The 27,681-nt window shown below is 40.8% G+C and overlaps 3 protein-coding genes across 7 annotated transcripts in view; 2 read left to right on the forward strand and 1 right to left on the reverse strand.

Moving 5' to 3' along the window:
* The window catches only part of LOC130197732 (piezo-type mechanosensitive ion channel component 2), a 73,614-nt gene extending 70,202 nt beyond the window's left edge, over nt 1-3,412 (reverse strand). For all 5 annotated transcript variants that reach the window (XM_056420585.1, XM_056420586.1, XM_056420588.1 and 2 more), the window contains exon 1: nt 2,899-3,412. In XM_056420585.1, the coding sequence (XP_056276560.1) occupies nt 2,899-2,962 (64 nt within the window). In that variant the 5' untranslated portion in view covers nt 2,963-3,412. The remainder of the gene's footprint in view (nt 1-2,898) is intronic.
* A 7,117-nt stretch (nt 3,413-10,529) lies between these two features.
* On the forward strand, nt 10,530-15,223 carry LOC130197832 (cathepsin Z). Its single transcript, XM_056420755.1, has 6 exons — nt 10,530-10,661; nt 12,312-12,475; nt 12,659-12,838; nt 14,073-14,223; nt 14,717-14,882; nt 15,081-15,223. The coding sequence occupies exons 1-6, from the start codon at nt 10,531-10,533 to the stop codon at nt 15,192-15,194; spliced, it is 906 nt and encodes a 301-aa protein (XP_056276730.1). The 5' UTR covers nt 10,530; the 3' UTR covers nt 15,195-15,223.
* Nucleotides 15,224-16,854: 1,631 nt separating this feature from the next.
* Nucleotides 16,855-26,996, forward strand: mppe1 (metallophosphoesterase 1). Its single transcript, XM_056420309.1, has 10 exons — nt 16,855-16,875; nt 17,479-17,900; nt 18,031-18,139; nt 19,566-19,669; nt 22,039-22,119; nt 23,501-23,609; nt 23,912-23,977; nt 24,927-25,049; nt 25,264-25,404; nt 26,151-26,996. The coding sequence occupies exons 2-10, from the start codon at nt 17,650-17,652 to the stop codon at nt 26,334-26,336; spliced, it is 1,170 nt and encodes a 389-aa protein (XP_056276284.1). The 5' UTR covers nt 16,855-16,875; nt 17,479-17,649; the 3' UTR covers nt 26,337-26,996.
* The last annotated feature ends 685 nt before the right edge of the window (nt 26,997-27,681 follow it).

Below are 27,681 nucleotides of genomic sequence, written 5' to 3' on the forward strand. Positions count from 1 at the left end.
TATTTACATTTAATGAGTCCGATTTTTGTCCTTTTTCCTTGAAAATTGATTTTCCATTACTTGACTAATAAATACAACTTTTATTATATTTAGTTTTATGTTCAATTCAATACTATTTTAAAGATAAATTGTCTGAGCTGACCTGTTGGTCAGCAAGCATCAACTAAAACCTGGATAGCTAACAGTCATTAGAAGCTGGTGTGAGGTCCTCCCTCAGCGTAGCCATATTGTGTTACAACTTTAACAACTTTGTTGTTGTTTTTTGTTACCTGACACCATCCACCATATGTTGGTTCACTAAATGAAATGACATAGGGAGTTAAAATGAAGCATTTATTAACAGATTTCTGATTCTTTCTGTTTGCTTGTTTGACTTTGTAGAGTGAAATTGTTTTGTTCTCCTCTGGAGCATCATTATGGTGCCAACTGTGTCCGTCTGAAGATTTGTGACGACACACAATCTTATTTTGTCCCCATTAAGCCCAAATTAAAACCTCCAGCGCCATGAATCCGGTGATGCTCCCAGCATCTGCACGTCACTATCCCAACTCAGTTTCCTCCAGATTTCAGCACTTTACCACACATCTGAGCTGCACATAATCACGTTCGCACTCCAAACTCTGCCAGTAAACACGTAAACAGCGAGCTGTTTATCAACTCAACTGTAGCTGTGTGCCAATGTGTGTGTGTGTTGGGTGGAGGTAGAGGAGACTGTGTACACATGGGCCCAGCAGTTCTGTGCTTTTCAATAGAGGTGCTGTCAGATGGCCAACAGGAAACACAGACTATGTTATGTCAGCAGATAAGTCTTTCACTAGGACCTGAGAGACGGCGTACATCACATGTGTCACACTACACACAGCATATACAGTCAGGGTAATGTCGATATTTGGAGTCAGGCAACATCTGTTCTGTGTGTTCTGAGAGGCCCAAAAATACCTTTTTTAAAGCCTATTTCGCCCCAAAAACACATCGCTTCAAAACCGGAAGTCTGAACATAGGGATCATAGGCAAGGACAGAAAATAAATGAAATCTAAAATGATCTTCCAGCCACGGGTGTTACAAATAATGAAATAAAAAAACAAAAGCTGATGGGTTGGCGATTATTGATTTACAGCAGACCCATCCAGTTTAAATTAAGATGAGATCTTTGACTGTCAAAACAAAACAATTAAGGAAAGTAAGCTGCTGATGGCAGAAATAACTTCTCTCCTCCCCGAACGCAGTCTGTTCCTGTGCACCCTCCATTCTTCCCACTCTACATTTCCTTCATCCTGGCAGTTACTGTGCAAAGCAGAAGTGAATGACAAGTACTCATTTGCACTTTGAAAAAACATAAAATATTAAGGGTATATTTACGATAAAAGGGAAAGGCAATTATTTCCTCCCTCACAACCGCATTATTAATTCATACTGTTAAAACGACTTTCCACGAATTAATGGAGACAATACGTGGCCTCACAATTGCTTTTGGAAATAAAGGAGCCGTCGGGCTGTCAAGTGATGCATTGTGGTAGTACTGAGTGGGTCTTATCTTTCGAAAGCATGCTGTTAGCTTTAAAAGTACCTCTGCACCATATGTCTTACACAGACACCACAGTGGATCCTCAGTGGCAGTTAGACGTTAATCATTTTTCACTTGTGGCCTACCACAGAATTAGAGCTTAAAACACAAAGTAAACTGCATTTAATGGAGTCTGCGAGGTGTGATCCTGCCTCGAGCTTCACACACGCACACTCTAAATCAGCGTTTGTGTCTTCAGAGAAATTCGTATTATATTAGACTTTTCCAGCTCTTTTAAAGCTTCTAAAAGTCCCCCTTAAATCTAAATAAAGCTGCCACGTTTGACAGTGAATCATCTTCTAAATCTGCAAAGCAAACCAGTGAATCAAACAAAACATTCACCAACACAGCAACAATAACTTCATCTGTGGAGAGCGCCTTTCTAAACAAAGTTATGCTGTAAACAACCCAAAAACACAAACGCATCAATGACTAAAACCCAGAGGAATGTGGAATGACTTAAGACATGGAGCTCCAACACTGTCATGGCAATCTAAATGTTAATTAACAGTATCAACACTACAGGCATGTACTGAAGTCAACAGCTAAACAATCAATAACAAATCTGATGATTAATTTATAATTAGAAACCAAAAATATACATAACACACTTAAACTACAGTTTTAACAGTTTCTGCTTTTACTCTGAGTAGAATAATCTAACTATTCGAGTATATAGTTTAACATTTTATAAATAGAAAAGTATGCAATTAAAATTACTGTTTTTTTATACCATACATTTCTAAACATACAAGCTGAGACATAAACACTGTGCACAGTGTAGATATTCCAAAAAAGTGGCGTTCTGTTGCCGGCTGTGTTTCCTTTACTAAATCCAATAAAAGGTGACAGCCAGGTGAAGAACGGTGCTGGCACTGCTCTGCTGTTTATTGATAAATAATAACCATGTGTGACTCTTGCGGTCTATTGCTATTGTTTGTGCTCTGTTATAGTGTGTGCACACACACATAAACACACACACACACGTCTCAGCAGTGATGAATAAACTGTGGCATCCAGCATCATGAGGTAAATCACAAATCATCATACAAATCTACAAAACATTTGTTTTTGATCATAGATTTTGCACACTTCATCTTTGCACTGGTGTACTTCACTATGTCATACGAGTGTGAACATAAAGTGGGATTGTTTTTCCAATAAACGGTAAATAATGACAGCCTTCCTTAAAAGTTAAATTTAAGAGTGATGAACAGATTTATAGGATACTATCAGATAGAGCATCATACATGTATCAATCACCCACACACAGCACTGTAGACCAATTAAGATGCGTAACTGTGGATTTATTTATTTTTGTTGTTTTACTCACCAGTTGCAAGACACATTGGCAGCAGTAACCTGAAGACCAGCCCGCACACCACCTCAGAGGCCATGGCTCCGGGCAGCCCGTGTTGAATCCAGGTAAAAGTAGCCGGGGATTGTCCTTCTACGGTTTCTCTGGCATGCCCAACTCCTGCGCGCTGTCAAATCCCAGCTTCCATCAAACTGATGCGCTCCTCCAAACGGCCACATCGGCTCTCCTTGACGACACCTGGACTCCGGTGGTTACTCCACAGGGCAAAAGCGCGCATTTAGCCAGCATCACCCCGGCAGACATGCCGGTAAGTAATGTCACCATGGCGGTTTAGTAGCGCAGATGCATCAAAGTCATGTTGACACTCAAGTTCGCCAACACAGCGCGTGGAAACGCCGAAGAAAAGGAGCCAAGTCCTCAAGTCCAATTAACCTCCTTTTTTCTTTTCTTTTCCTTTTCACTACAAACACACGTTAACGAGAAACGTTGCAAGAAAGTCTAATAGCACTTGTTAACTGTGAAGTGTGACAGAAACACTCACACGCAATCGTCGGGCAGTTCACCCTTCCTTTCTCTGTCCCCTTGGTGAAATTTGACTTCTGACTTCTGGTGTGTGGATTGTATTCGCAAACATGAGCTTCAGGATGAGCCTGTGATTGACACCTAACTCAGCCAATCAGAAGTCTCCGTCTGGTAACCGGTCCAGCCCCTTTGGATAATTGGAAGCAAGAGGTGGGACGCTGAGGTGGACGCAAATGCTACAAGTATGAGAAGATAACATGTCCTAAAAACACCGATTATGTGTAATCAATAACATATGATTCGGTATTTTTGTTTTCAATATTTAAGTCTATAAACATTACATAAGTATGATCATCCAAGGAAGGTTTTATAAATGTCATGATACTTTTTCTCTGATCAAAGCATCTCTTCGGGTCCTCTGTCCAGCGGTTCATTGGTGAGAAACAGCGACACTTACTGGTTAGAAACATTATTCTGCACTAAGCAGCACTTCCACCTCAATCTAATCCTTGTTACCACAAAACAGGCCTGTCAGATTTCTCCTTGCAGGCTGGAACAATTTTTTTTTCCTAAGATGTTTTTGGTTCTTGAAATAATTAAGAGCATTGTAGCAAAAACATCTTCTCTGATTACATTTAATCCAGTTGCATGCTGAGTAAACATTTATATTATGACTCAAACCCCAAAAGGGCTCAGATCTGTTCGTGACTTTCCAAGTGTCCCCACAAAATATTGTGTACATGTAAGTTGATTTGCTTCACTGTGATGTTGTCAGTGGGATAACGTGCAGAGGTTTAATCCCTGTGACAGCTGTGAAGTGTCCTCGAGCAACAAAGAAACTGAATCGCTTTCATGCTCCATGGCTCCTGCTCTGAGTCTGACCTAAAGACTTTGAAGAACAATATTGATAGAAATATGACTTTAATATATTGACTATTACAATATAAAGGCATTGCTATTTTATATGTCTTCTGTTAAAAGAATCTCGCTTATTATTGTCCATTAATTCAATATATCTGATCGCTTTCTTTTCCAAGAGGTTTCTGTTTGTGCCTTGTGATTGGCCGAGCTGAGCATGAAGACAGAGAGCAGGGGTATCAGTGAGCTTGTCTCGCTCCACACTTAATAAATATGCCTAAACACATCCGAAGCTGAATAATCTAAACTGATCGGTTACGCGTATAGTGCAGAGAGGAGGAATCCTAGTCACTATGGTGATGCGCTGATGTTTTTGTGGAGCCAGCAGAAGGTAACTGGTTTTTTTAATGATTCAAAACATTTCTCCACATCCACTTGAGATATTGGTGCAAACTTTTGCACAGATGTTCATGGCCCCCACAGGACGAACCTGTATCACTCTGGTGACACCTTAACTTTTCTTGAGTCATTGATATGATTTGATTTTTCTAAATAAAATAAAATATTTGTTGAAAAATAAATGTGTTTGTCTGGATTGTTGTTAAGAGTATAAAATGAATGAAAATAATCAAGCAATGTGAATATAGAAATGTTAATGTGACTGTACCTGGGTTTCCACTTAGAGTGCAGATTTAAAAAACATGTGAAACTCTGCTTTGAGTGAATTATCACAGCTACTAAAATAAGCTGCATTCAAGAACATAGCAAAGAGTGCTGACCTCACTGATTTTGTCGACTAGAAAGAGCAGTTGCCCAGTTGTTTTAACATAAAACCATGCCCTTGCGCTTGATTTGATATGTTTAATGACAATATCGATCAATCAATCGATCCATGCTAGTTCCTCTAAAGTGCATTAGGCAGGAGGAAAGCAAGGTATGATGGGAGTCGTCAGGGCCGAGCCAAATAAGCCTCTACCTCTAAAAAACAGGGCACTTGCTTGGAATGTGATGAATCAGTTTGACCTAATCCCCAAAAGGGATTTAGTTCATGAAAATAAGAAAAATAAACAGCTACATTCTGCTGAGGGAAAGGCTGACTCTCAAAGATCATCAACATGCCAGCTGCCAACCCCTCTGCCCTGAAGACTCACTTTTCCATGGAAATGCAGAGCGCCTGAATGCTCCTGCGTGAGAGCAGTCAGAGAGTCACTCATGATGAGGCCCTGAACTGCAGCCCGCCGTGATCGATAATCCACCTCGGAACATGCCAGCCCTTGATTTGTTTCTGCTGTCTGAATCTGCTGATCTAATCCCTCAGATGGATGTGGATCTTAAGTAACATTTGTCTTTGATCCATTGTTCATCCGATTCTTTCTAAGAGGGAGTTATTGATAAATCAGGCCACCAGTTTTACACAGTGAAGGTTTAATGAACATTAATGTCAGAATTATTATAACAGCAACAAAAATGCTTTGTTTTGCTCTATATTGGATCATTGTTCTTTTGAGGTCTTCACAGGCATTGTGTTGAAAAGTGCACGTCATTTTTGTGGCAGTTTTTGACAAAAGCTAAGGGGTTTGAGACCCTGAGGCTTAAAAAGAGATCATTAATATGCACAGAAACCCTGCCAGTCTACAATGTTCATGAATGTTGAAGTTCTTCTCGTTTCCCACACCAATCCCCACTGTCAGTCTGCAGCAGCTTTTGCCAAGAAGAAAACAGAAGTGCAAATTAGATTAACGTCCAGATTGCTTCAATATTGATCCGCGAGTGAAATCCAAACTGTGTGTGCATTCAATATTTACATGGATGCACTTTCCATGCACTCTAAAGGTGCGTCTGCGTAAGTGGGCTTTTTAGTGTCTCAATGTGGTGAATGTGGGCAGATCGCCTCTTTTGGAATTTAGACAGAAATACCGTTTATTGTTGTATGAAAGTGCCGTAACTCCGTCTTGGGTGACGTTCAGGTTTTAACTGCACAAATGTGAATCATCATTTTGTTGGTTTATTCTGTTTTCTTCGCACGCATAACAAATGTGTCAACTATACTGCAGTGTAGGAAAGCATAACAGTTTCCAATTATACGGGTTTTAGGATTTTTTCTAAACTAATTCAAATTTGTACCCGATTTTGGCGCAAAATGAAAAGTCAGAGGATCACCGAAGGGATTACAACCAATCCTGAGGGAACATGGCACTCCATCCAATAGCTATTCAGACATTTCACTCAAAAGCACAACATCATGCTGGCGTGAGAGGGAAAGTCTGAGGATCACTGAACTGTGAGACATGAATGTTTTTACAAAATATAACTGTTACTCATCCAGTATTTGTTGACATATTTTAGTCTAGACCGTTGGATATTGCCGAAGAGCTGCTAGTTTAAAAACTCAAGCTTCAACTCCTCAGTGTTAACCTTTCCTCACTTGATCTTCATTCCAATCACAAAAAGAAGTCATCCAATACGTAACTTTTAGATGTCTGGATGTAAGAAACCAGCATTAGAAGCTAGCATATATTGAATCGATGAAGGATAATGGCATTCATTAGCTGATGATTGAACATCTGTTTAGTGGTGTCATCAAGGCGTATATCGCCTCAGCATTAGCAGACAGGAAGATGCTCACGTTAATGCACCTATCCAGGATGTCAGCCTCATCATAAAGACATGTTGGAAGCTCTTGTATTCCCGATGGATTGTTTTAAACATTTCATTTACATCCTGAAAGAGTGACAGCACTCTCAGATGTGAAGCCTTATGCTGTGAGGTCGTGTATTATTGAGGACTATGCATGACCTAAGAGGTCAAAGGTCTAAAGGGACTTCATTCCTCTGGTCCAGGATCTGTGTTTCACAACATAAAGGAGTCTGCCGTCAGAGAAAAGAAGCAGCAAGTAACTTTATGAGGAGGAACATTAAAACGCATAAAATAAAATATATAGTCAAAGGTTAATGACTTTTCAGCCTTTTCAGCCCAGAATTATAGCTATTTACTTTATGATCCTAACCTTTCGCAGCAGCCAGGGTTAGGTTTGTTTGGTTACGCTTTCAGAAGCTTCAAATGCAGACTAATTAATGATGTGAGGTTAGCGACTCCTTCTGGGAACGCTCAACCTCCCCGTCCTCACTGTCACATGTATCATCATTTTCTGAGTAATCTTTCAGCATTTGCTCTGTGATGAAGTGCTGTTTATATTTACCCTTTTACCTCAGCCGCTCTCAAAGACTTCTTCTGCAACCAATAACTTCCTACACTTCTCCGAATTACCTTTAAAGTTTCCCTGAATACATTGTTTTTGAACCGTCTGGGTTATCTGTAGAGCTGGAAACAATGGTAGCAAAGAAATAGCATACTTAGAGCAAGTGATTAATGTGTTTACTTTATTTTAGGGCAATAACACAGTACAAAGGTTAAAAAATGAACTCATTATCCAGATATACACTACATCATTATTATTGTTGTTGCACCGATGTGTAAACAGTATGTTAACAGCATTGGTCAAATATGTTCTGCATTATTTTATGAACTGATCAAACTGTGTGTAAAATATCTATCTGCAAATGTATTGTTGAGTGTCTCAATATAATTCCCTATTGTTAGACTCACAATGTAAATAATGAAAAAATTAAACAACAGAACTGGCCCAGAAATGCATTGAAAGCTAAACAAATTCATTCATAAATGTGTACATTTGTCGCCTTAAAAGCAGGGTGGCATCTGCTAACAATAAAGATTATAATATTCTATAAAACCATATCGTCACTTTTCGTTTTAACATTTGCCTTCATATCAGTTGTACCGTTTTTGGGACCCAGCAGGAAGCAGCTAATTCATTTTTAAAGCCCATCTACGACAGTTCAAAGTAGCATCAACACATGATCCTCATTTCCTCTTAATGCCAAACAGCTTCTACATGAGCTGCTCAGCATCAAATAACTGGTGATGTATCTTGTGCTTCTGCCGAGGGTTCATTATGTGCCTAATGCACATCTAATCTGATTCAAGATTAATCATTAAAAGCCTAAACAATACTGCTTCCCCCTGACAAAAACAGAGTCTCATCATATGCTGACCTTGTTAAGAGCTTCAAAATATTCTTAAAAACCTAACCAATCAGCAGCATTAGGTTTAATGTGATTGTAACTGGGAACTGACTGAGTATGTTCTTTTAAAGTTTCCTGCTGATCCTGCAAAAGCTGCACCACTCCAACAGCTGTTTTTAATTCAGCCGACTTTCATTTATTGATCAGTGTGGTGAAAAACACAAAGGAGTCAGCAGACACAAGCAACATGTTTTATCTTTCGTCCAGAACAAACAATGCTTCTAATTTTAAAGTTATCTGAATAAACTGACACTCTTCTTTCACACATTGTGAAGGACAATTGACGTGTTTGTTATTATTTCAGTTTTATACATGTTAACACTTTACTTATAGGCCTGCAGCCAATAGGTCTTTATGGTTTGTGCAGACGTCTGTGGTCAACTGAAATATTCCTGATCTGTCAGTGTTGACAAGTAACCAAGTATAAGCTCATATATAGGCTACTGTACTAAAGTACAATGTTGAGGTACCTTAAATTAAGTGTTTCCATGTTATGCTATACATACACCTTTTTTCTCCTTATCATTTGCAGAGCTGCCAACTTTTCAAAAAACCTTGGAGTGAGATTGTCGGGGGTGACCACAATTTTGCCGCGCACGCAGCCACACACGTTGGTGGCTCAAATATCAGGAAATTTGATTTAATTTGGCGTTGTACCCATGTTGTACCCATGTTGTACCCTGCATTCTGGCCTGGCAAAGGTATTTTACGAGGCATCTTTGCTACCTTAAAGAATTAAAATGTTTTTTAATAACTCTACTCTCATTTACAAAAACATGACTAATTCTATTGCACAAATGTCCTGTCTTTATGTTAAATTCTTTATAATACATCTTACTTGTTCAAAGAGCTGTTTGGAATTTTTTTTAGATGGTCCTTTTCCTAGGCCTGCAAATAAAGTGATAAATGCTATGTGGGCAGCCTTAACAAACAATGCTCTGATGTTTTGAGCATGCAGTCTACCAAGAGGTTAACAAGGTGCTCTCCTGCTGCTTGTTATGACAGCTGAGTTTACATCAACACACAAAATCACACGCACAAACACAACACATTATTTCAAGATTTAAAGTTTAAGAGTGAGAACTTAATTGAACCACATGTCATTAACAGGGCTCTCAAGTTTTGAAGACAGGCAAGAGTGACATATCTATCCAGGATGCTTTATTTTCATTGGTTGCTGGATCAAATCTCACCCAGATACAACAGATACGTTTCTTTCTGATTGGATATTGTGAAGCCCATTTCTTTTTTTTGATTGGCTGATAAGTGGCTCCTCACAGCAGAACTCCAGGGGAGCGCTTGTTTCCTCCACGGTGAGGGCAGCGCGACCAGCTCATGTTTGCGTGCTGCGGCACATTAAAACATTAAATAGCCGAGAGTTTTTTCAGCGTGAGAAATACGATGTGTGGCGGGAGTGCGTGACGTAAGACCGAAATGCGTGACTGTCACGCTCAATGCGTGACACTTGAGAGCCCTGCATTAACACACCGTAGTCTGCTCGTTGTGTCTGTTTGAAAATCTTCTTCTGTTGCTAACTTCGGGACTCTTTGGGGTAAATAGGATGTCTATGCAGCGAATAAGTTTATAGATGCGCTCCTTAGCGCCATCTATCGTCGCGGAGTTTGAAAAGAAACCAACGCGCCTCGGCCCAAAATCAGAATTTCTTTTGCCGTGAGAAATTGGTTGTGTGGCGTGAGAGCGTGTGAAAACATGCAAAAGCGTGTGTCACACGGCGAAACCGTGAGAGTTGGTAGCTCTGCATTTGACAGATTTAGTGACTGAATATGAATTAAATTGCAATCAAATATTGTATGATGCATTATAAGACATAGTAACACATATTTTTATACAACGTTTTCTTCTGCAAGTGAACATTCTGCGCAGAACATTTATTTGTACTTTTATAATGTTATGCTAAAATCTTTATTCCAGTGGTAGTAAAACTATGACTACATAACAGCTTTGCTACTTATACACAATTAAAGATATCTGAACTTGTTCCGCCACTATGTTAAACAAAGTTCTCAGATTAACTCTAAATAATAAACTCTTTCTAGCCCTCTGATATTTACCGTCACGGTGACGTGCAGGTGGTGCCCGGTGCCGACAGGGGGCGCTGTGTGCACGACGCATGAAGGCACTAAAGGAAGAACAGGAATCAAACATGGCTTCTACAATAACAAAAGGGCCACTTCTGTTTTGCTTAGCGTCATTTTCTTTGCACATCAGCGCCGCCAGACTTTCCTCCGAGTCTTGTTATAAACGCATCACAGACGAAAGACCCGACTCTGTCAAGTAAGTGTCGAGAAAGTGTACATTTTCTCTGACTGACTGTTAATGTTGACTTGTTTATCTCCCGAGTGGACCAACGGTCACGGTCCTCAGATACCTCAACTGTCCTCATACATCAGTCAATACTTTATTTACCTGCTGTATTGAAATACTGTTCATGAAGGGCACGCGCACCATTTTAATATTCCCGAAGTATTGTGTTCCTGTTACAGTATTGAGTTTGTAGCAAGTCAACATTAGTCAGATGAAACGTAACTTTTACGTCACTCAGATTAACGTAACCAACCATCTTGTACTCGAGTGCTACTTTTTGCTTTATTATACTACATCTTATTATTTCAGCCACCTTGGATCCAGGGGAGCAACTTAAGGTGGAGAAACTACGAGCAGAGAGAAGTCGGTGGGGGGAAACACTCCAAAAAGGAGTTTCAAAGCATTCCATTGAAAAAAGAAAAAGACGAACAGAACAGTATTTTTCGCAGGAACACGTGAAAGTGAGGCATACAGTACAAAAAGGGAAAACCCAGAGTGGCCTGCAGCTAGACGAACCAAACCCCCAAAAAAGCATGCAGCGTCACAAAATTACAGATGATCCACCATGTTCCTCTAAACAAAAAGCTCACTAACAAGTCATTAAAAGACAACACAAAGCAGAAACCGAACACTAGATAAACAACGAACAATGAACGCAGCTTTACTCATACCAGGCTCAGAGCAAGTTAATACAAGACCAGATCAACGGGTTTTAAAATATCTTTTTTCAAGCAGCCATTGTACAGTATGTTGAAGGTATACAACCTGCAAAAACAACCCAACCCTCATGCTTGGACGGATGCTGGTGGAGGACACTTATGAAACCATTCCACCAAAAGACAACCAGAAGCTGGCGGCCTTACAGGAAGAAGAAATAGAAAAATTAAATCAAGACATTGAGAACAACCACTTTAGCCTACAAGTGCTGTCTGAATGCATGACGTGACCATACTCAGCCAGTTACAAGCACCAGTACTTAAGTTAAAAATAAATTGGTTTGTTAAACAGAGAAAGTGGGGACAGATGCTACTCCCTTTAAAACAGAAATGAACATTGCTGTTCTCAAAAATCTCCACCACCATGCTTAATACCAGAAACATTTAAAGTTGTACTAACAAAATGAAATGCTGAAAACTTGTTTAGCATAAACAAACCACAAATGGTCACAAACCAGATTGGGACCAATAATCTAGCCTCATTTGGTCACATTAAGGCTGACCGGATGAGCCCCCATTTGTCCCAAACTGGCGAAGGGAAGGTGACCATGCAAGGTTACACTTAAAAACTAACAAATAATTAGACCGCAGTGACCATCAAACAAAGAATGGGCCGTGCAGAGGCGTCACAGGTGCACTACCAAAAGGCCCAGGTGGGCTTAATCAAGCTAACGACCCTCTGATGTGTGCCAAGTGGCTGCTGAGGTTCAGCCTCCAAGAAAGTGGGAGGGGCATCAGAAATGTCAAATTGTAACGTGACTTTTCTGCGACATCACATGTTTCTACATCACAAATATATTGATGTGTCTGTATTCCTACATAACAAGTTTACTGGGGTTGCTTCTGATTCCCGTCGAGGATATTAACAAACTAGATATGAGCCTCGTCTTTGTACTGATTTCAGGACACGGCCCCGCCCACATGAGTTTGGGAAGGTGTCGGACCTTCCTCCGTCCTGGGACTGGAGGAACATCGAGGGGAAGAATTATGTGAGCGTCACACGGAACCAGCACATCCCCCAGTACTGTGGGTCCTGCTGGGCCATGGGAGCCACCAGTGCACTCGCTGGTAATCATGTGGGGGTGGAGGAGGGAGGAGATGAGACAAGATGGTAATAGAGGGATAAACAGAAGCTGGGATACAGTTTGCATACACGTGTTGTTTGAGAAATTCTTTGGTCGTCCATCGAAGTGAAAGTGAAGAACTTCAGTAAATCTTACCGTTTGAACAGTTGTCATTCTTTTCTCCAAGACCGTATCAACATCAAGCGTGGAGGGGTGTGGCCGTCGGCCTACCTGTCAGTCCAGAACGTGATAGACTGTGGGAGGGCGGGCTCTTGTTTCGGAGGAGATCACCTGAAAGTCTACGCCTACGCACACGAGAGAGGCATTCCTGACGAAACCTGCAACAACTACCAAGCCAAAAACCAAAGTATACAAAGATACAATTCCTATCTTACTCCGATCATTCTGTCTGTTGTTGAACTTACACTAAATGGCCAGAATTAAGGGACACCCTGGTCTTTTTTTTAAATGGTTTGGAATTGGACCCCTTTAGTTCCAGTGGGGTGTACATTAATGTGGCAGCATACGATGACAGTGTGACAGGTTCGTGGCTGTCACCAGTAGGTTTCTTCCCCCAGCACCAAAGGATAGGCATACGAAAAAGGATGTTTGGTAATATCATTTATTGTCATTGCAAGCTGTGCCTCAGCTCTCCACTCTCGCTCAGCTGGGCGCTGATTACCAATCAGCCACCAGTTGAGGCCAATTAGACACCGTTCCCTGAACCACACCCCCGCTCCACACACTCTGCAGCCGAGCTTAACCCTTGTGTTGCCTTCGGGTCAATTTGACCCGATTCAATGTTTAACCCTCCTGTTACCTTTATATTTACTAACATATTTTACCCTTGGGGTCAATATGACCCCAGCTATTAAAATCTCCAGAAAATTATTAGAATTAATATTGTTTTCCAAGTTTAAGTGTGAGGTACTTTATGTTTGTTTGTTGACTCCCGAAAGAACACCGACATTAAACATTGAATCGGGTCAAATTGACCCGAAGGCGACAGGAGGGTTAAATATTGAATCGGGTCAAAATGACCCGAAGGCAACACAAGGGTTAAACACACACCGCTGCCACAGATATGTTATACCAAAGTGTACCTCCAACTTTGTGCCCACAGTTTGCTGTTCCAACAGAACCAAGCCCCCGTGCACAGAGCGAGCTCAGGGCCACGCCGTGATAGTGAGACTCGTGTAAATGGTGAATGAACCTGTCCAGCAGGACTAGCGTTCACACCCATTCCCAGACATCGATGTGTCGTGTCTTGCCGAAGGACACATCGGCATGGACTAAACCCGCCGTCCTTCTGTTTGATGGTTTGGGTTTGGAGTCCGCATTTTTTTTGGCCACGTTTTAATAAAATAATGGTCAAGACTATAGACGTGTTGTTGTATTGTATGACTAGTCACTTGGGTGGAAACATTTTAAACAGGATATTATCGTGCGACGTGTAACCAGCATTGTAGGTTGCAAAGCAGCTGCTCTCGCTGAGTCTCGAACGTAACACATTTGCGATATTGCTGTTTACATCACATTGTAACAGTATACTGGAAATGAAAAAGTCTTTGAATCATCACAGATTATCTCTTTTGTTTTAGAGTGTGAGCAGTTCAACCAGTGTGGCACCTGCTCTTCCTTCGAATCATGTGCTCTCGTGAAGAACTACACAATTTGGAAAGTGGGCGACTATGGAAACGTTTCTGGAAGAGACGAGATAAAAGCGGAGATTTACACCAATGGACCCATCAGGTAGAGTAAGCCATCCTCCCCAGTCAGTCTCTAATTATCCATCCACCTACACACTCTGTATGAAGTGATTCAGCCTGAACTTTTCACAGCGATTCTTCTTTATAGTGATGTTTTTGTTAGCAGATACTGCACACATTTTATCATTTTAAAACCTCTGAAAAAGTAGCAACAGGTGTATAATTGTATTTAATTTGCATACGTCTTTAAATACAGTGGTTAATAGGAATTTAAACTATTATCTTATATCTTATATCCAGACATATTTTTCACCATGTATCCACTTTAATAAATGCAACTTGGATTCACCCAATAATTTGACTGCAAATTTAGATCAGAGAACTGCATGTGACACATAAGACTCAAAGTTCCCACACAGCATGAGACACATTTAAGCTACCAGAACAATGCGTGTTCCTTTGTTCCTGCTTACAGCCCAACTGCCACGAACAGAAGAAGAAAGAGGACTTGAGAAACTCTCCTCTCTGTCTTTCAGCTGTGCCCTGATGGCCACCGGCGGCCTGGAGGAATACACTGGAGGGATCTTCTCAGAGTTTCACCCCCTGTCTTTGCCCAATCACATCGTCTCTGTGGCTGGTTGGGGTGTGGCGGAGGACGAGACCGAATACTGGATCGTCAGGAACTCCTGGGGAGAGTTTTGGGTTGGTCTCTCTCTCTCTCTCTCTTTGCCTGCTTTCAGTCTGATATGAATCAGCTCTGTAGCTAAAACATGCACGCCTGACAAGTCATGAATTCACTCTTTTATCCATTTGGTTGTAAGCCAGTGTTTTCACTGAATTTGGTTCCCTGTACACAGAATAAAATAATCAAAAACATGTTTATTTTGTTTTTGTTCTCAGGGAGAACACGGCTGGGCAAGAATCGTCACCAGTGGCTATAAAAGAGGAGAAGGAAATTGGTTCAACCTGGGTATTGAGAAACACTGTGCTTATGGAGACCCTGTTGTAGCATAGTGTCTTATTAAACTGATATAAATACTTTAGTTTTGTCATGGCTCTGCTTTTTTAGACATTGAAACTCATTTTGATCATTTGGAAAGGAATTATTTGAGAAAAATAATTTGTTTGTTGTATTTGTTGAAGAAAATGCTGGTATTTTTTTGTGTTGCATAAGGGGTATTTGCCAAAATATTTCTTGGACAAGAGCAGTTACATCCTGGAGTCTCAGTTGGTCGCCAGGCAACTAGTTCAGTCCATGAAAAACTAATTAGAGGAAACATGTTAAATTTGGCGAAGGATTTGGTTTTACCTTTGGACAGAAACACTGTCTGCTGGCTCCAGCTACTTATTTACCTCACAGAGTTCTTCTCATCTAATTTTATCTTTTGCAAGCGTAACCACATTCAGACACTGAATTTAAATAAATATTCAAACACAGAATAATGGTAATAATAATTATAGATAATGTGGTTATGCCCTGCAAGGCCAGAAAATGCAACCTGCTCCTCCTGAATTAAATTTCAAGCTAAAAATTTCTCGTTCTCTGAAAAAACACAGTGTGCAAAAACTGCTGGTTCTTCACTTTTTGCACTCCTTTAAATGACGGACGAGCTGAGTCTTACATTTAAATGCAGCTGCTGTTAAACAGCGTCGGCAGGTTTTAGAAAAGGGGAGCTTAGTTACACTCCTCTTTTTGACACACACCGCATAACATCTGCACAAGCATCAGATAATGAGCTGACCATTGAGAGGTAACATGAATCGGAACTGGTTTGGACGCAGAAAACCAGCAGATACTTTCACCACTTCCATATAACACAAGCAGGGGGCGGGGGGGTCATTTTTACTGACATGCAAACTTGACTTGTAGAAATGAGAAATGAAATGTCTTCTTTGTCGCCTTCAGTTGTTGCGTTGATGATAGCGTGATCTTTTTTTTGCCAACAATGAACTGATCCAAGTATCCTTTATGTGAACAGATTAATCTTACTCTCAACACATATTGATCCACGGTGGAAAATAGTGTCCAACAAATGCACGATTTACTATTTAATTAAACTAATATTTGCTGGGTCATGTTTTCTGTGTTTGTAGTTTGACCCATCGGAGAGACTAAAGCCTCCGGCCTCTCCCAGCTTTTGAGTTTGTCTGTCAACAATCGTTTTAGTTCCCAACATAAAGGACTCGGTGCGGGTTTGTTGGTATTAGTTCTCCTTTATACTCACAGGACAGCTTTGTTCATCAGTTCCGGGGGTTTAAAACAAAGGAGTACATGTGACTCATGAACGCAAACCAACTGGTTTAGCAGGTATAGCTTAACGCCATAATTACAGTTTCGTTAAAGCGGTTTCCTCTGTGGCTCAAACTCTGCTGTGCTTGTAGTTTCATAGCTGCACACACCAGCAGTCCCATGCTGATTAGATCTCAGCTCGTAATCACTTAATTTAATTTGTCCCATAGTAGTTGGCTCATTTCCCTCTGTTAGTATGTGTGCGGTCGATGCCAGATTTAGTCAGATCTTACCACTAATCAGTTGAATTAACAGTCCTATTGTTTAGAAAACTTGGCTTCTTATTAACTTTTTATTCAAGTGGTTCCTATATCTCTGTCTTGCCAACACCTCTCCTCAAACGCAGTCAAGTCAGGAGGCGTTCGGAAGAAAAATACCGGACGTTGGACGATTACAAAAATAAAAGTAAAAGATCCGGTTAAAATATATTTATATATTTTATTATTAGTATGTGTTTAGTGTAACGTAATGTGTTATGTTATGCTGTAACATGAGTGATGCTTATCCATTAAACAATAAATTATCAATATTATATATTTTATATATACTTCTGAAACGTGCCATTCTGTACAATGAGTGCATTCAACTTGTGTTACTTAACGTATACTTTGATGCTATTACTTTTGTACTCTAATGAATGAATGCAGGACTTTTACTTGAATACGTCCTCAATTACTGGTAACTCAAAACAAATGTTATTTTAGAGTTCTGATTCTTTTAAAGTACTTTGTGGTATTGCTACTTTTACTGAGGTAAAATATCTAGTTCTCCCATCACAGCTTCCCTCTTAAAACACATCATTTTACAAATAGATGTGATTGTAAAGCGTTGCAATATCTGTTTTATTTTGAAAATCCACCAACCGAAATGCTGTTTCTAGCTTGATGGTTTAGAGTCGAGAGGAGCGATTTGGTTGGGCATCAGCTGCAGGCGTCTGCTCCTCTCGACTGCACGTCTCTCTACAAGAGGGCATTCTTTAACTTTTTATCTCATATTCTGAATACCCAGGACACGAAGCTTTTTATCGTATCTGGCGCAGCCTCAGAGCAACCTGCCATGAGCATCACACGGCTGGAGACCTAAGCAGTCGGGTCTGGAAGAGGGGAAGATGCCTCATGGACCGCTCCATCACTGCCAGTGCGCCAGTTCAGGGCATCCCAGACGCCGAATAACAGCGAAATGCCGAGGTTCAGCGTCAGATGGATGGTTGCGCTGGTGCTGATTCTTCTGGTCGGCGGCGCTTTCTTTTACTGCGAATATCTTATTTACTTCCCGACCATCCTCAAGTGCGCCTGGCCGAAGATCAACCATGCACGGGGGGGAGAGGGCACTGACGGCCGGCCGATGGACTCAGCGGTCCGCGCTATGGTGCTGTCGGACACCCACCTCCTCGGAGCCGTCGGGGGACACTGGTTCGACAAGCTGAGGAGGTAATGTCTTTTTATTTTTATGCAATGCATCAGTACTCTTCCTCTATCCAGCCGTCTGTGCTCGGGGCTCTGCAGGACTGTAAACAAAAACAACGCATGACGCTTATACTTGTTGTCTCCAAACGCACAGGGAATGGCAGATGGAGAGGGCTTTCCAGACCGCGCTGTGGCTGCTCAGGCCCGAAATAGTGTTTATTCTCGGGGACATCTTTGACGAAGGCAAGTGGAGCTCATCGGAGGTAACATAGAGCTCCCTTCTTGCTTTATCTGCAAACCCACAGTGCTTATTGTGATGATGATGATTGTGGTAAAAGAACAGTATGTGGATGAAGAGCAAAGGTTGGCACTCAGAAACAGGTTTATTGCCAAAGAATGTTCATATTAAAAAAACACAAACAAACGAGGAACTTTTTTTGGCGGAAGGTGCAAGAATCGCGCACCAAGACACCGAGGCGCCGTCCGGTCATCATCCGGTTTGTTGTACCATCCAGCCTCCAGAGGATGCAGGTTTTTGAAGGAAACACCATCGGCAGCCACCGGCATCCTCTCAGCTTTTTAGGAGAAAAAAACTACCCTGGGATATCTCACACATCTGTTACTGGATCGTCAAATGTGAAGAAAGATGAGGTGCTGAGCGAGTGCAGCGCACAAGAAATCCTCATAAAAACAGGAAATAGAGCTTGCAGTCTCCACATCTCTAATAGTCTATTATGTAACATCTCCCTTCGTATATTTTGTTTTGCAAGAGGAAGGACTCAAAGCTTTACATTTTCAGAAAAATAATTAATGGAAGGTCTGCAGCTAGAGATTTTTCTTGACTGATTGATTTATATCTCAGAAAAAAGTGGAAATCCTCACGTTTTAGAACTTGAAACCAGTCAGAGACTAAATCAAAAATATATTGGTGCAGTTTATTAGTCTAGATTGTTTTGGTGTGAGTAGCCTAGTTTCTGAGATATCAAGATGTCTACCTTCTCTCAACAACAGGACTGCAGGGCACTTGACTTGCAGTGCTCAGCGAACCAATAAAATACATTTTTAAAAGTCTCTTTCCAGAAATCATGACCTGGATACTCAAGATGATTCACAGACCGTTTTGTAGGAACTACAGTTAAAACATAATAGTTCCCTCCAACCATCCAATTGTTTCAGGCTTCCTCTACTAAGCTTTGAATTTACAGAAATAGAAACAATAATAAAAGTAGAGCCACAACTAATGGTTATCTAATATTTGTACTAATTAAAAATGATATAAACCATAAAAAATAAAAAAAACTCCAAAATGTATCACCTAAAATCAGCATTTCTTTGTAATTGCGGGTACTTAGAGAAGCGCTATATAAGATTGAAGGTTATTATTTATTATTATAATTTGTGCATCAGTCAATCTACCCTAATTCAAATATCAGTGAGTCATTTAGAGACAAACATCACGTAAGCCCAGAGCACCGATGTAATTAAAGGTCTCCTGTGTGCGGCTTCGGCCCTTGCTGGTGCCAAATTGATTCTGGAGTCTGAATCAAAGCCACCCGGCTCAGACAGCCACCCATGGGAGCTGCTGGGTGACCCACAGAGATCCCATTCGCTCTCATGAGCTTCCCAGGGGAGTTTAGTCTTATTAAAGGCCCGCGCCTCAACTGTGTGTTTGTGTTGTTCTCTCTGCAGCACTGGGAGGACGACGTGCGACGCTTCCACAGGATGTTCAGACACTCCGCTGATACCGAACTGGTTGTACTGGTTGGCAACCATGACATCGGTTTTCATTACGAGTAGGAACAAGCTTAACAGCATTATTGTTTTTATTGTTCGACCTTTAGTCTTCATACTGCTCCATCACTCTCAGGTTATCTCTGATAAAGCTGCACACGAGTTCAGGGAAGGCGTCGCGATGCAAGAAGGACTTTGATTTGTTAGACTTCAGAACACCTCAGGATGATAATTGTCATTTTTATTATTCAGTTACAAACATATCTAAGACCAGAAGAAAAGTTTTTATATCTTAAGAAGACTATTGGCTGGCAAATAAATGTAATAAAAGCCTCACAGTGTAACAGTGCGCAGCCAGCAGGCGATAAGAACAAAAGGACTTTATCCATTACCTTTGAGGTCATATTTGTTTATGAGCCAGATGGGAGGACTTTTACTGAGAGATACTCTGCAAGGTCAGGGACATAGATATATGCTTGGACCGTGAGGTCATGCCTAAGCTTCATTACAGTAGACGTGACAGAATCCACTGGACAAGATTATGCAATACTTGTATTACAAAGACCTCACTTCATATTCATTTTTGAGCCTGCATGTTTGTATCGGATTGCATTATATTGCAGAGATGTTGCATTCATCGTGTCCCCTCCCCCTCCCCCCACCCGTGTACGAAATACCATCTTCGTTTGAAATTCTAGTTCCTTAACCCTCCTGTTATGTTCGTTTCTTACATACAGCCGTGATGTTCCCGGGTCAATTTGACCCGGTTAATGTTGAATCATCCAAAAGTGGTCAGAAACCAAAAAATTCTAAAAACTCTAATTTGTACCTCATCACCAACAACATTACTAACAATTAAATCAGTTTTTAGTGGAATTGAGTTCTTTACCCCTCCATAGATCAGAGTTCAATCAGGAGCACTCACTCGTTTTAATGAAAAATACATGTTCAAACAATTTTTTAGGTACATTGAAAAAATCTAAATCTAAATTGCTTTAGTCTACCATAACATGTATTTTCTCCTAAATTATATTTGCATTTTGTACATTTTTTCTTCTTTCATGGGGTGATGTAGATAAATAGAGATGAGACACCTGTGCTGTTCAGGGTCATAATGACATGCCCACTAAAAATCAAGCCAAATGAGTCATAAAGGATTTGTATTGAAAGTAAACGTTAGTTATGTTTATTTTTAGTGTTAAGATGCATAAATTATATGATAAAAGATGACCAAAGGCCAGCGCACAGTCATCCTCTTGGTGCAGTCGTATGTATCTGCAGAGTGTAATGTTGTAGGACTTCTCAGCAACCATTTTGTATATTTGGCCCCTCCCCTGATACGTGTGAGTGGAGTTTTCCCGCAGGGAAAAATAAAGGTTCCCGTCAAAATAGTATCTGTATTTCTCTCACAGGTGCGGTCGTTAGAAAGTGTGTGTGTGGGTCTGAGATTGGGATGAGACAGGGTGTGTGTCTCTCCCAGTCAGACAGACAGTATATTAGAAGTACTATAGGCCTACTACATATGTATTAGTTGAGACATGAAAGAAACCCTCACATTAGTGTCCCATGTCCAATAAAGGTGTATTTAGGGGGAAAGTTAGAAGATGATAAACATTATTTGTTCTGTAATGTGTGCTTCTCATGTAGGGTGATGGGCACACAGCAGGATAGAGATGGTTTCCATAACAACCACCTGATTCTTTTGTTTGAAGTTTGAAATGTGTACAACTTTATATATGGGGTTGTGAACGGGGTGTGTGTGTGTGTGCTGATGTGTGTGTGTGTGTGTGTGTTGGTGTCTGTGCACGTGTGTGTTAGCGTGTGTGTTGGTGTGTGTGTTGGTGTGAGTGTGTGTGTTGACACTTGGTGGGAGGGAGTAAGAAAGACTGTCCTACATTTACAAAGAAAGAAATAGTCTAAACGTGACTCTTTTGGTGACTTTTAGCCTTCACTTTCACAGCCGGGTCAAATTGACCCGGGAACATCATCTCTGTTATATAAACCTGCAGGGGGGGTTGCAAATACATGATATTTTTATTTTATTTTCTTTAATGTTGATTACACTAAATAAGGTAAGCAGAAGAAGTTTTATACAGAAAAAGTACTTAGAAGTATTTTTCCTAGATTTTCAAACTTTGAAACGGGTTAATTTGACCCGCAACATAACAGGAGGGTTAAATCGCAGGGGAAGAAGCAGTGAAGACAAATACAAACAAGATGCATGAAATATGCAGCATCCTGCAGTTCATCGTTTGATGCCCGTGTGATTCATACATTTGGGATCATGCAACACACAGCAGCTCATATTTGCAGCAGGAAGTGAAACGACTCAGCTCTCATGAAGACATGTGACCGACAGATGTCGCAGACTGACCAGCTGGTTGGTCATTTCTCTTGCGCTGTGGTGAGCGTGTTGTCTGCCTCCCTGCAGGATGGAATGGTTCAAGCTGCAGCGCTTCGAGAAGGTCTTCAACGCTTCCTCCACCAGGGTCGTCACCAAGAAGGGAGTCAAGTGAGTGACAGTAGGCTGCAACATACGTGATGAACGGGACTCTCTTCAGACTGGAAGGTCACAGGTTTAATCCCCTCCGAGTCGGTCCGGGACAGGAAACGTGCTCTTAAATAAGACAACAGAGAGTTAACTGCTCCAGAGATCTGAGTTATGTCTCATAGCACACAGAGCTCTTTGTATTCCTGTTTTCATGGTATGCTGACGAACAGCAAGTTATGCAAATCTACTTCAATCATTTCAATTTGTTAGTGAGTCCTTAAACCTTAAACCTTCTGCTTATTTTCTTGAATACGAATGAAAAAAAAGTATATTAAACTGCAAGAAGTACATTTAAGTAGAATAAGTATATTGACTACAAGAAATATATTAAACTAGTTTTAAGAATTTTCACAAGCAAAGTTGAATATTTGTCATCTATTTCTATTGAAGTAATTCATTTTCATCTATATTTAAGGCAACAATATTATTTATAATAATTAGTCATATTAATATTACTTTATTTAAGAAAATATAGTTTGAGGAGTCCAACATAGACAGAAATCCTTTGATATGATACATTTTCGAGTGAGATAACTATTACAAACCGAAAAAATAGCATGACAGATTTATATATATATATAGACAGAAAGAAAGGAATATAAAATACAAACATAAACTATAAAATAAAAGATGTTGAGAATACTATATGCCTTTTCAGCTGTTAAGGTCACACATATTGAGAAAGTCATGTTAGCATATCAAAACTAAGAAGGATTAACTTTGTATTTTATTGTATACATTGTAGACTTCAATATGTGTTACTTATTTCCAAACTATGCTTTCATTTCTCATTATAATTAATCAACCCATGTAAAAAAAAAACTTAAAATGAAAAATGAAATATTTTTAAAACGTTAACCTTATATTTATTGTAGACATTCTCATCTCCACTCTGTTGCTACGGCAACAGCATTAGTCGCTGCACACTTCCTGTTTGCGACTGCATCCTCAAACATGGCAACAAGAAATTCAAAGGGACCCATTTAGAATGTTAATGAAAGGTCTATAAAACTGGGTTTTCATGATACAGATGTTGGGTATTAAATACATTGTGTCAGTTGGTATTTGCACAATAAACTCCTCAGATGCTTAAAATATCCAGAAGAAACATAATGTGTGCAGCAGTGATGGAGTGCACTGTTGTACAATGTCACATCACACTGTGTGCTCCTAAATTCAGAGCCCACACTCAGCTGGTATCAGCAGCTCAACAGTCGACCTTTAAACCCACAGAGGTCAGCGCAGCAATGCCTTTCCTCCTCACGAGATTTAGGGTGAAGGCACTTCTCTCCTGCTTCATGCCAGAGTTGCTCAGTGTGTTTTTTTCGTCTTCTCGCCTCAGCTTCCTGCTGGTAAACAGCGTGGCCCTTCACGGAGACGGGTGTCCCATCTGCCAGTCGGTGGAGAAGGAGCTGATCAAACTCTCCAGAGACCTCAACTGTTCTCTTCAGGTGCGGAGAACATTTCTGGAAGTCGGTTTGCTTCCATTCAGGCTGTCAGCACCTTGAACGCTCGCTCGCTGCTGCTGGGGTGTGAACGACTCTCAAGTCGAGGAGGAGAAAAAAAAACTCTATCTGAAGCTCAGTCGTACCTGAAGCAGCTGTTTAGTTGTTTTTAAACAATGGCACACGGGTGGCTGATTAACTTTTTCTTCTTCTTGCAGAAGAAGTGGAGGGATACGAAATGTAAAGTAATGTTAGAGGACATATTGTAAGCTAGTTGACCCGGTAACTCTTTGTTGTCTTCCCTGCAGAGTTCACAGTCGGGCAGCTGTGAGGACGCGCAGCTCTACCCTCCCACCCCCCCCATCATGTTACAGGTGAACTGCTGGTGCACTCTGCATGTCTCCTCTCTTTCTGTATTTAGCTCTTGAATTAGTGCTGAACTCATCACTTGCTTAAGGTCTAAATGTGTCTCCATAATCACAAACTCAGATTATTGTGTTCATCCGGTCATCGCTGCCCTTGATGTGACTCTTTCACTATGTTGGGTGTCTTCCAGTTACTGATAAGTTACTGACTTCTTAGTGGGGAATTCCATTTTTTCCTTGTCATATTGCCTCACTGACTTTCAGAAGATGGATAGTCGCAGAAAGAAAATAATTTCTCGAAAAAAAAGAACACCTCCTTTAAATAGATTAAGATTGGGCTCAAGGCTCATGACTGGTGGAAAAAGTATTTTGTGTTACAGTGGTTAACTCTCTCTCCCAACCTGCTCTACCAACGGTGCTGCAGAAACAGCACAAGCATTTGAAGACATTTGTCATTATTTTCTGACAATTAGTAGGTTATTCTAAAAAGATTATAAAGAGCAACCAACTCACACATTTTGGATAAACAGACATTAACACACCACTCAGTGTAAACATCAGTGTGTTGTACACATTTCTAATTTAGTCCAAAGCCCAAAGATAATACATTATATACGATTATGTAAACCACAAAGAACAGAACATCTCAGAAGAATTTAAGAAGCTTGAACCAAAATACATTTATTCATCCATAATTATTTATATTAATAACAATAAATATCAAATTAATTGGTGAATGCATCGACTAATTGATATAATTGTGTGAAGTGCCTCTTAAGTGCTTGTGTGTTGCTCTAGCACTGTGTTGGGACTAAACTATACCGGGATCTCCGCTACTCATAAACTCATAACTCTCGTTAATATATTGTCCTGTGAATCAGAAAAAAAAATTCTCAACACCATTATGGAATAAAAACAATAAAACGGCATTAACTGTCATGTTCTCCTGGTCCTGCAGCACTATCCTCTGTTCCGAGTGAGCGATGCTGGCTGCACAGGCGTGGATGCTGCGCCGCCTCAAGAGCGACACCTGCTGTTCAGAGAGAAGTATGACGTGTTGTCGAAGGAGGCCTCACAGAGGGTGAGTCCTCGTCACAGGCTCGTCCCCCCGACTCTCCTGTGGGGTTTACTTCTCTTGCACCTCCTCTGGAGCGGTCTCATCCAATCAAAACACAGCACAACGGTCTGCTGTCAGAACTAGTCCTGGATAGAAAGCCCAGATGATGATGATGATGATGATGATGTAAGCGAGCAGCAACCGGCCTCTGAGCTAGATGTGGGATTTCTGCCCTCAGCTGCTGCAGTGGTTTAAGCCCCGCCTCGTCCTGAGTGGACACACCCACAGCGGATGTGAGGTTCTCCATGACAACAAGTACCCAGAAATCAGCGTGCCGTCCTTCAGCTGGAGGAACAGGAACAACCCCAGCTTCATCATGGTGAGTGAAGTCAACACCTGGAGGGTCCTGCTGAGCTATTTAGAGCCCACGGAGACAACTGGTGGTGGATGATGCTGTGGGTGACATCACTCTTTTTTTTAGCAGCTATAATCAATATTTTGACAATAAGGAGATCTACTCAGTGACTTCGTAACATCATTTCTATTCTCAACCAAAAGAAAAACTCTGATAAACTGACCAGACAGGAGCTGTTCAGTGCTGTTAGGCTTTAACCGTAAACAGGACGGTGAGGACATTGAAATAGTGACTCAAATGATTCTGAACAATTACTAATTTTTTGATTTATTGTTGGTCGGTTTATTATTGTGGTACAATATTTGGTCTAGACTATCAGGATCTTTGCTCCACATCCCACATGTCGGTCTTCTTAACTACACGGTGTTATGTGGACAACAAATCAGGGATTGTATCACCAACGTTGAACAAAGCACTCGTCACTTTAAAGCCATTGATGCCTGCTTTACCTTTTACACATTCATGCACGTGTTTAAAGTTTATTTGTACCTTGTTGCTGCTGAACTGACTGATGAGTCGTCACCTTCATTTCATTGCATCTTTTTTACGATGACAATAAACATCACGATTCTTATCAAATGAACACACAAATGCTTAGTACAGAACCAAAATCTGAAATTCTTGGAGGCCCCCTGGCGGCAGAGGGGCCCGAAGCCACCAAAATGAACACTGATGACCACCTCCAACACATCGATCCTCCCCCCCCTCAGGCCTCGGTGTCCCCCGGCAGCTTCGCCCTGTCCAAGTGCTTCCTGCCGGAGGAGAGCACGGTGATCGGCGTTTACTGCTCGGCCGGCGCCGGCATGCTGCTGCTGTTCCTGGCTCACTGTCTGTGGATGAAAGGCCTGCTGCAGTGTCTCAGCCTCTGCCTGCTGGGGAAGCACAAGTATCTGTGAACTACAATACCCAGAGTGCACCGGGACAGAGCCACGAGAGCCACATCGATACTGGATGTGAGGATTTTGTGACGTTCTCCCTCGTCAGAACGGACCTAGATTTGTTTGTCCAAATGTTTAAAGGGACTGAGAAGGAGTATTTATTTTTAAATGTCTTAAAGGGACGATCACGTCAGATATTGATGATGTGATTATAGCCTGTGGTGACGAAACAGATGTCGGGGCCAAATTGTTGTTCCAAATAATCACCGGTGTTTGGTTTGACCTTCATCGGGAGGGCCAGACGGATGGAGTCTCCGAAAAGAAAGATTTTCAATCATAGAAAAGTAACAGTTTTCCTGTGACTGGCGTAATAATTAGAAAGCACACACACACACACAAACACAGGTGACATCGAGTTTGACAATACACATCAGTAGGCTACATATTTAAATACTATACTGTCTGATTTCAGGTAGTAAAGTCACATTGATGTCTCTTCACTCGTCATCTCTCACTCTGTCGTTGATGTCCGATCTTCCATTCAGGTTTCTTGCTGTTTTTATGATGCATATGTGAATATATTTATTGCTGACTTTGTGCCAAATGTTTGTGAGGAGCTTTGCCAATTTGTTGGAACATTTCTGATGAACTGTAAATAATAAATGAGAATCTAAAGTTGTTCGAGTTGTGCGTGAAACTAGAGGTTGATAATGAATATGAGAGGTATGCGAGATGGACACATCACGATTGTAGAAATTAATGTGATTGAAACACAAAATAGTGTCAAATAAAATAAGTTGTAGCAGAAGTACAACATATTGGGGACATCTTCCTGAAAGTTCACATTTGACTGCTTCTATTTGCATTTTATTTAGGACTGGACAATATTAATCTGTTTTCTGCGAGGCTACATTTGAAGACTAACGATTGTATAACGAGGTGGTGCTAACTATCAGACATGTGTATGTTTTAATATGAGTATTGGTGTGTTAGGTGTTTAAATAACAGGATTTATTTCTACATCCACAAATTGGGGAAATGCGTATCACAATTTGTTTGAGCAACTCCAAAAGAGAAAAATATATTTACATAAAATAATTGAAAAGTTAGATACAAACCAAATAATATTGCGTAAATCTGACTTATCAAATAATTGTCTCAGGTCTAGTTAAGAAACCCCCAAACATCCTGTAGTGTCATCAATTCAACTTTAACAAATGGATGACACATGCAGTGTTGTGATGAAGACTTGTATCCACATTGTCCACTCCTAATCTTCTTTGTGACCGGGACAGATTTAATCTCGACAATCAGGACGAGCAAACGGAACATGTTCCTACACTCCCCTTCGTCGAAATGACGT

Source organism: Pseudoliparis swirei, chromosome 8 (assembly GCF_029220125.1).
Source record: "Pseudoliparis swirei isolate HS2019 ecotype Mariana Trench chromosome 8, NWPU_hadal_v1, whole genome shotgun sequence".
In the NCBI taxonomy this organism is placed as follows: Eukaryota; Metazoa; Chordata; class Actinopteri; order Perciformes; family Liparidae; genus Pseudoliparis; species Pseudoliparis swirei.

Excerpts from the sequence above, each read along its gene's own strand:
- mppe1 (XM_056420309.1), top strand. The coding sequence starts at position 17,650 with ATGCCGAGGTTCAGCGTCAGATGGATGGTTGCGCTGGTGCTGATTCTT. Across the intron at positions 17,901-18,030 it reads TGGTTCGACAAGCTGAGGAG|GGAATGGCAGATGGAGAGGG; the intron begins GTAATGTCTTTT and ends CCAAACGCACAG. Across the intron at positions 23,978-24,926 it reads CCCCCCCCATCATGTTACAG|CACTATCCTCTGTTCCGAGT; the intron begins GTGAACTGCTGG and ends CTGGTCCTGCAG.
- LOC130197832 (XM_056420755.1), top strand. The coding sequence starts at position 10,531 with ATGGCTTCTACAATAACAAAAGGGCCACTTCTGTTTTGCTTAGCGTCA. Across the intron at positions 12,839-14,072 it reads CTACCAAGCCAAAAACCAAA|AGTGTGAGCAGTTCAACCAG; the intron begins GTATACAAAGAT and ends CTTTTGTTTTAG. Across the intron at positions 14,224-14,716 it reads TACACCAATGGACCCATCAG|CTGTGCCCTGATGGCCACCG; the intron begins GTAGAGTAAGCC and ends TCTGTCTTTCAG.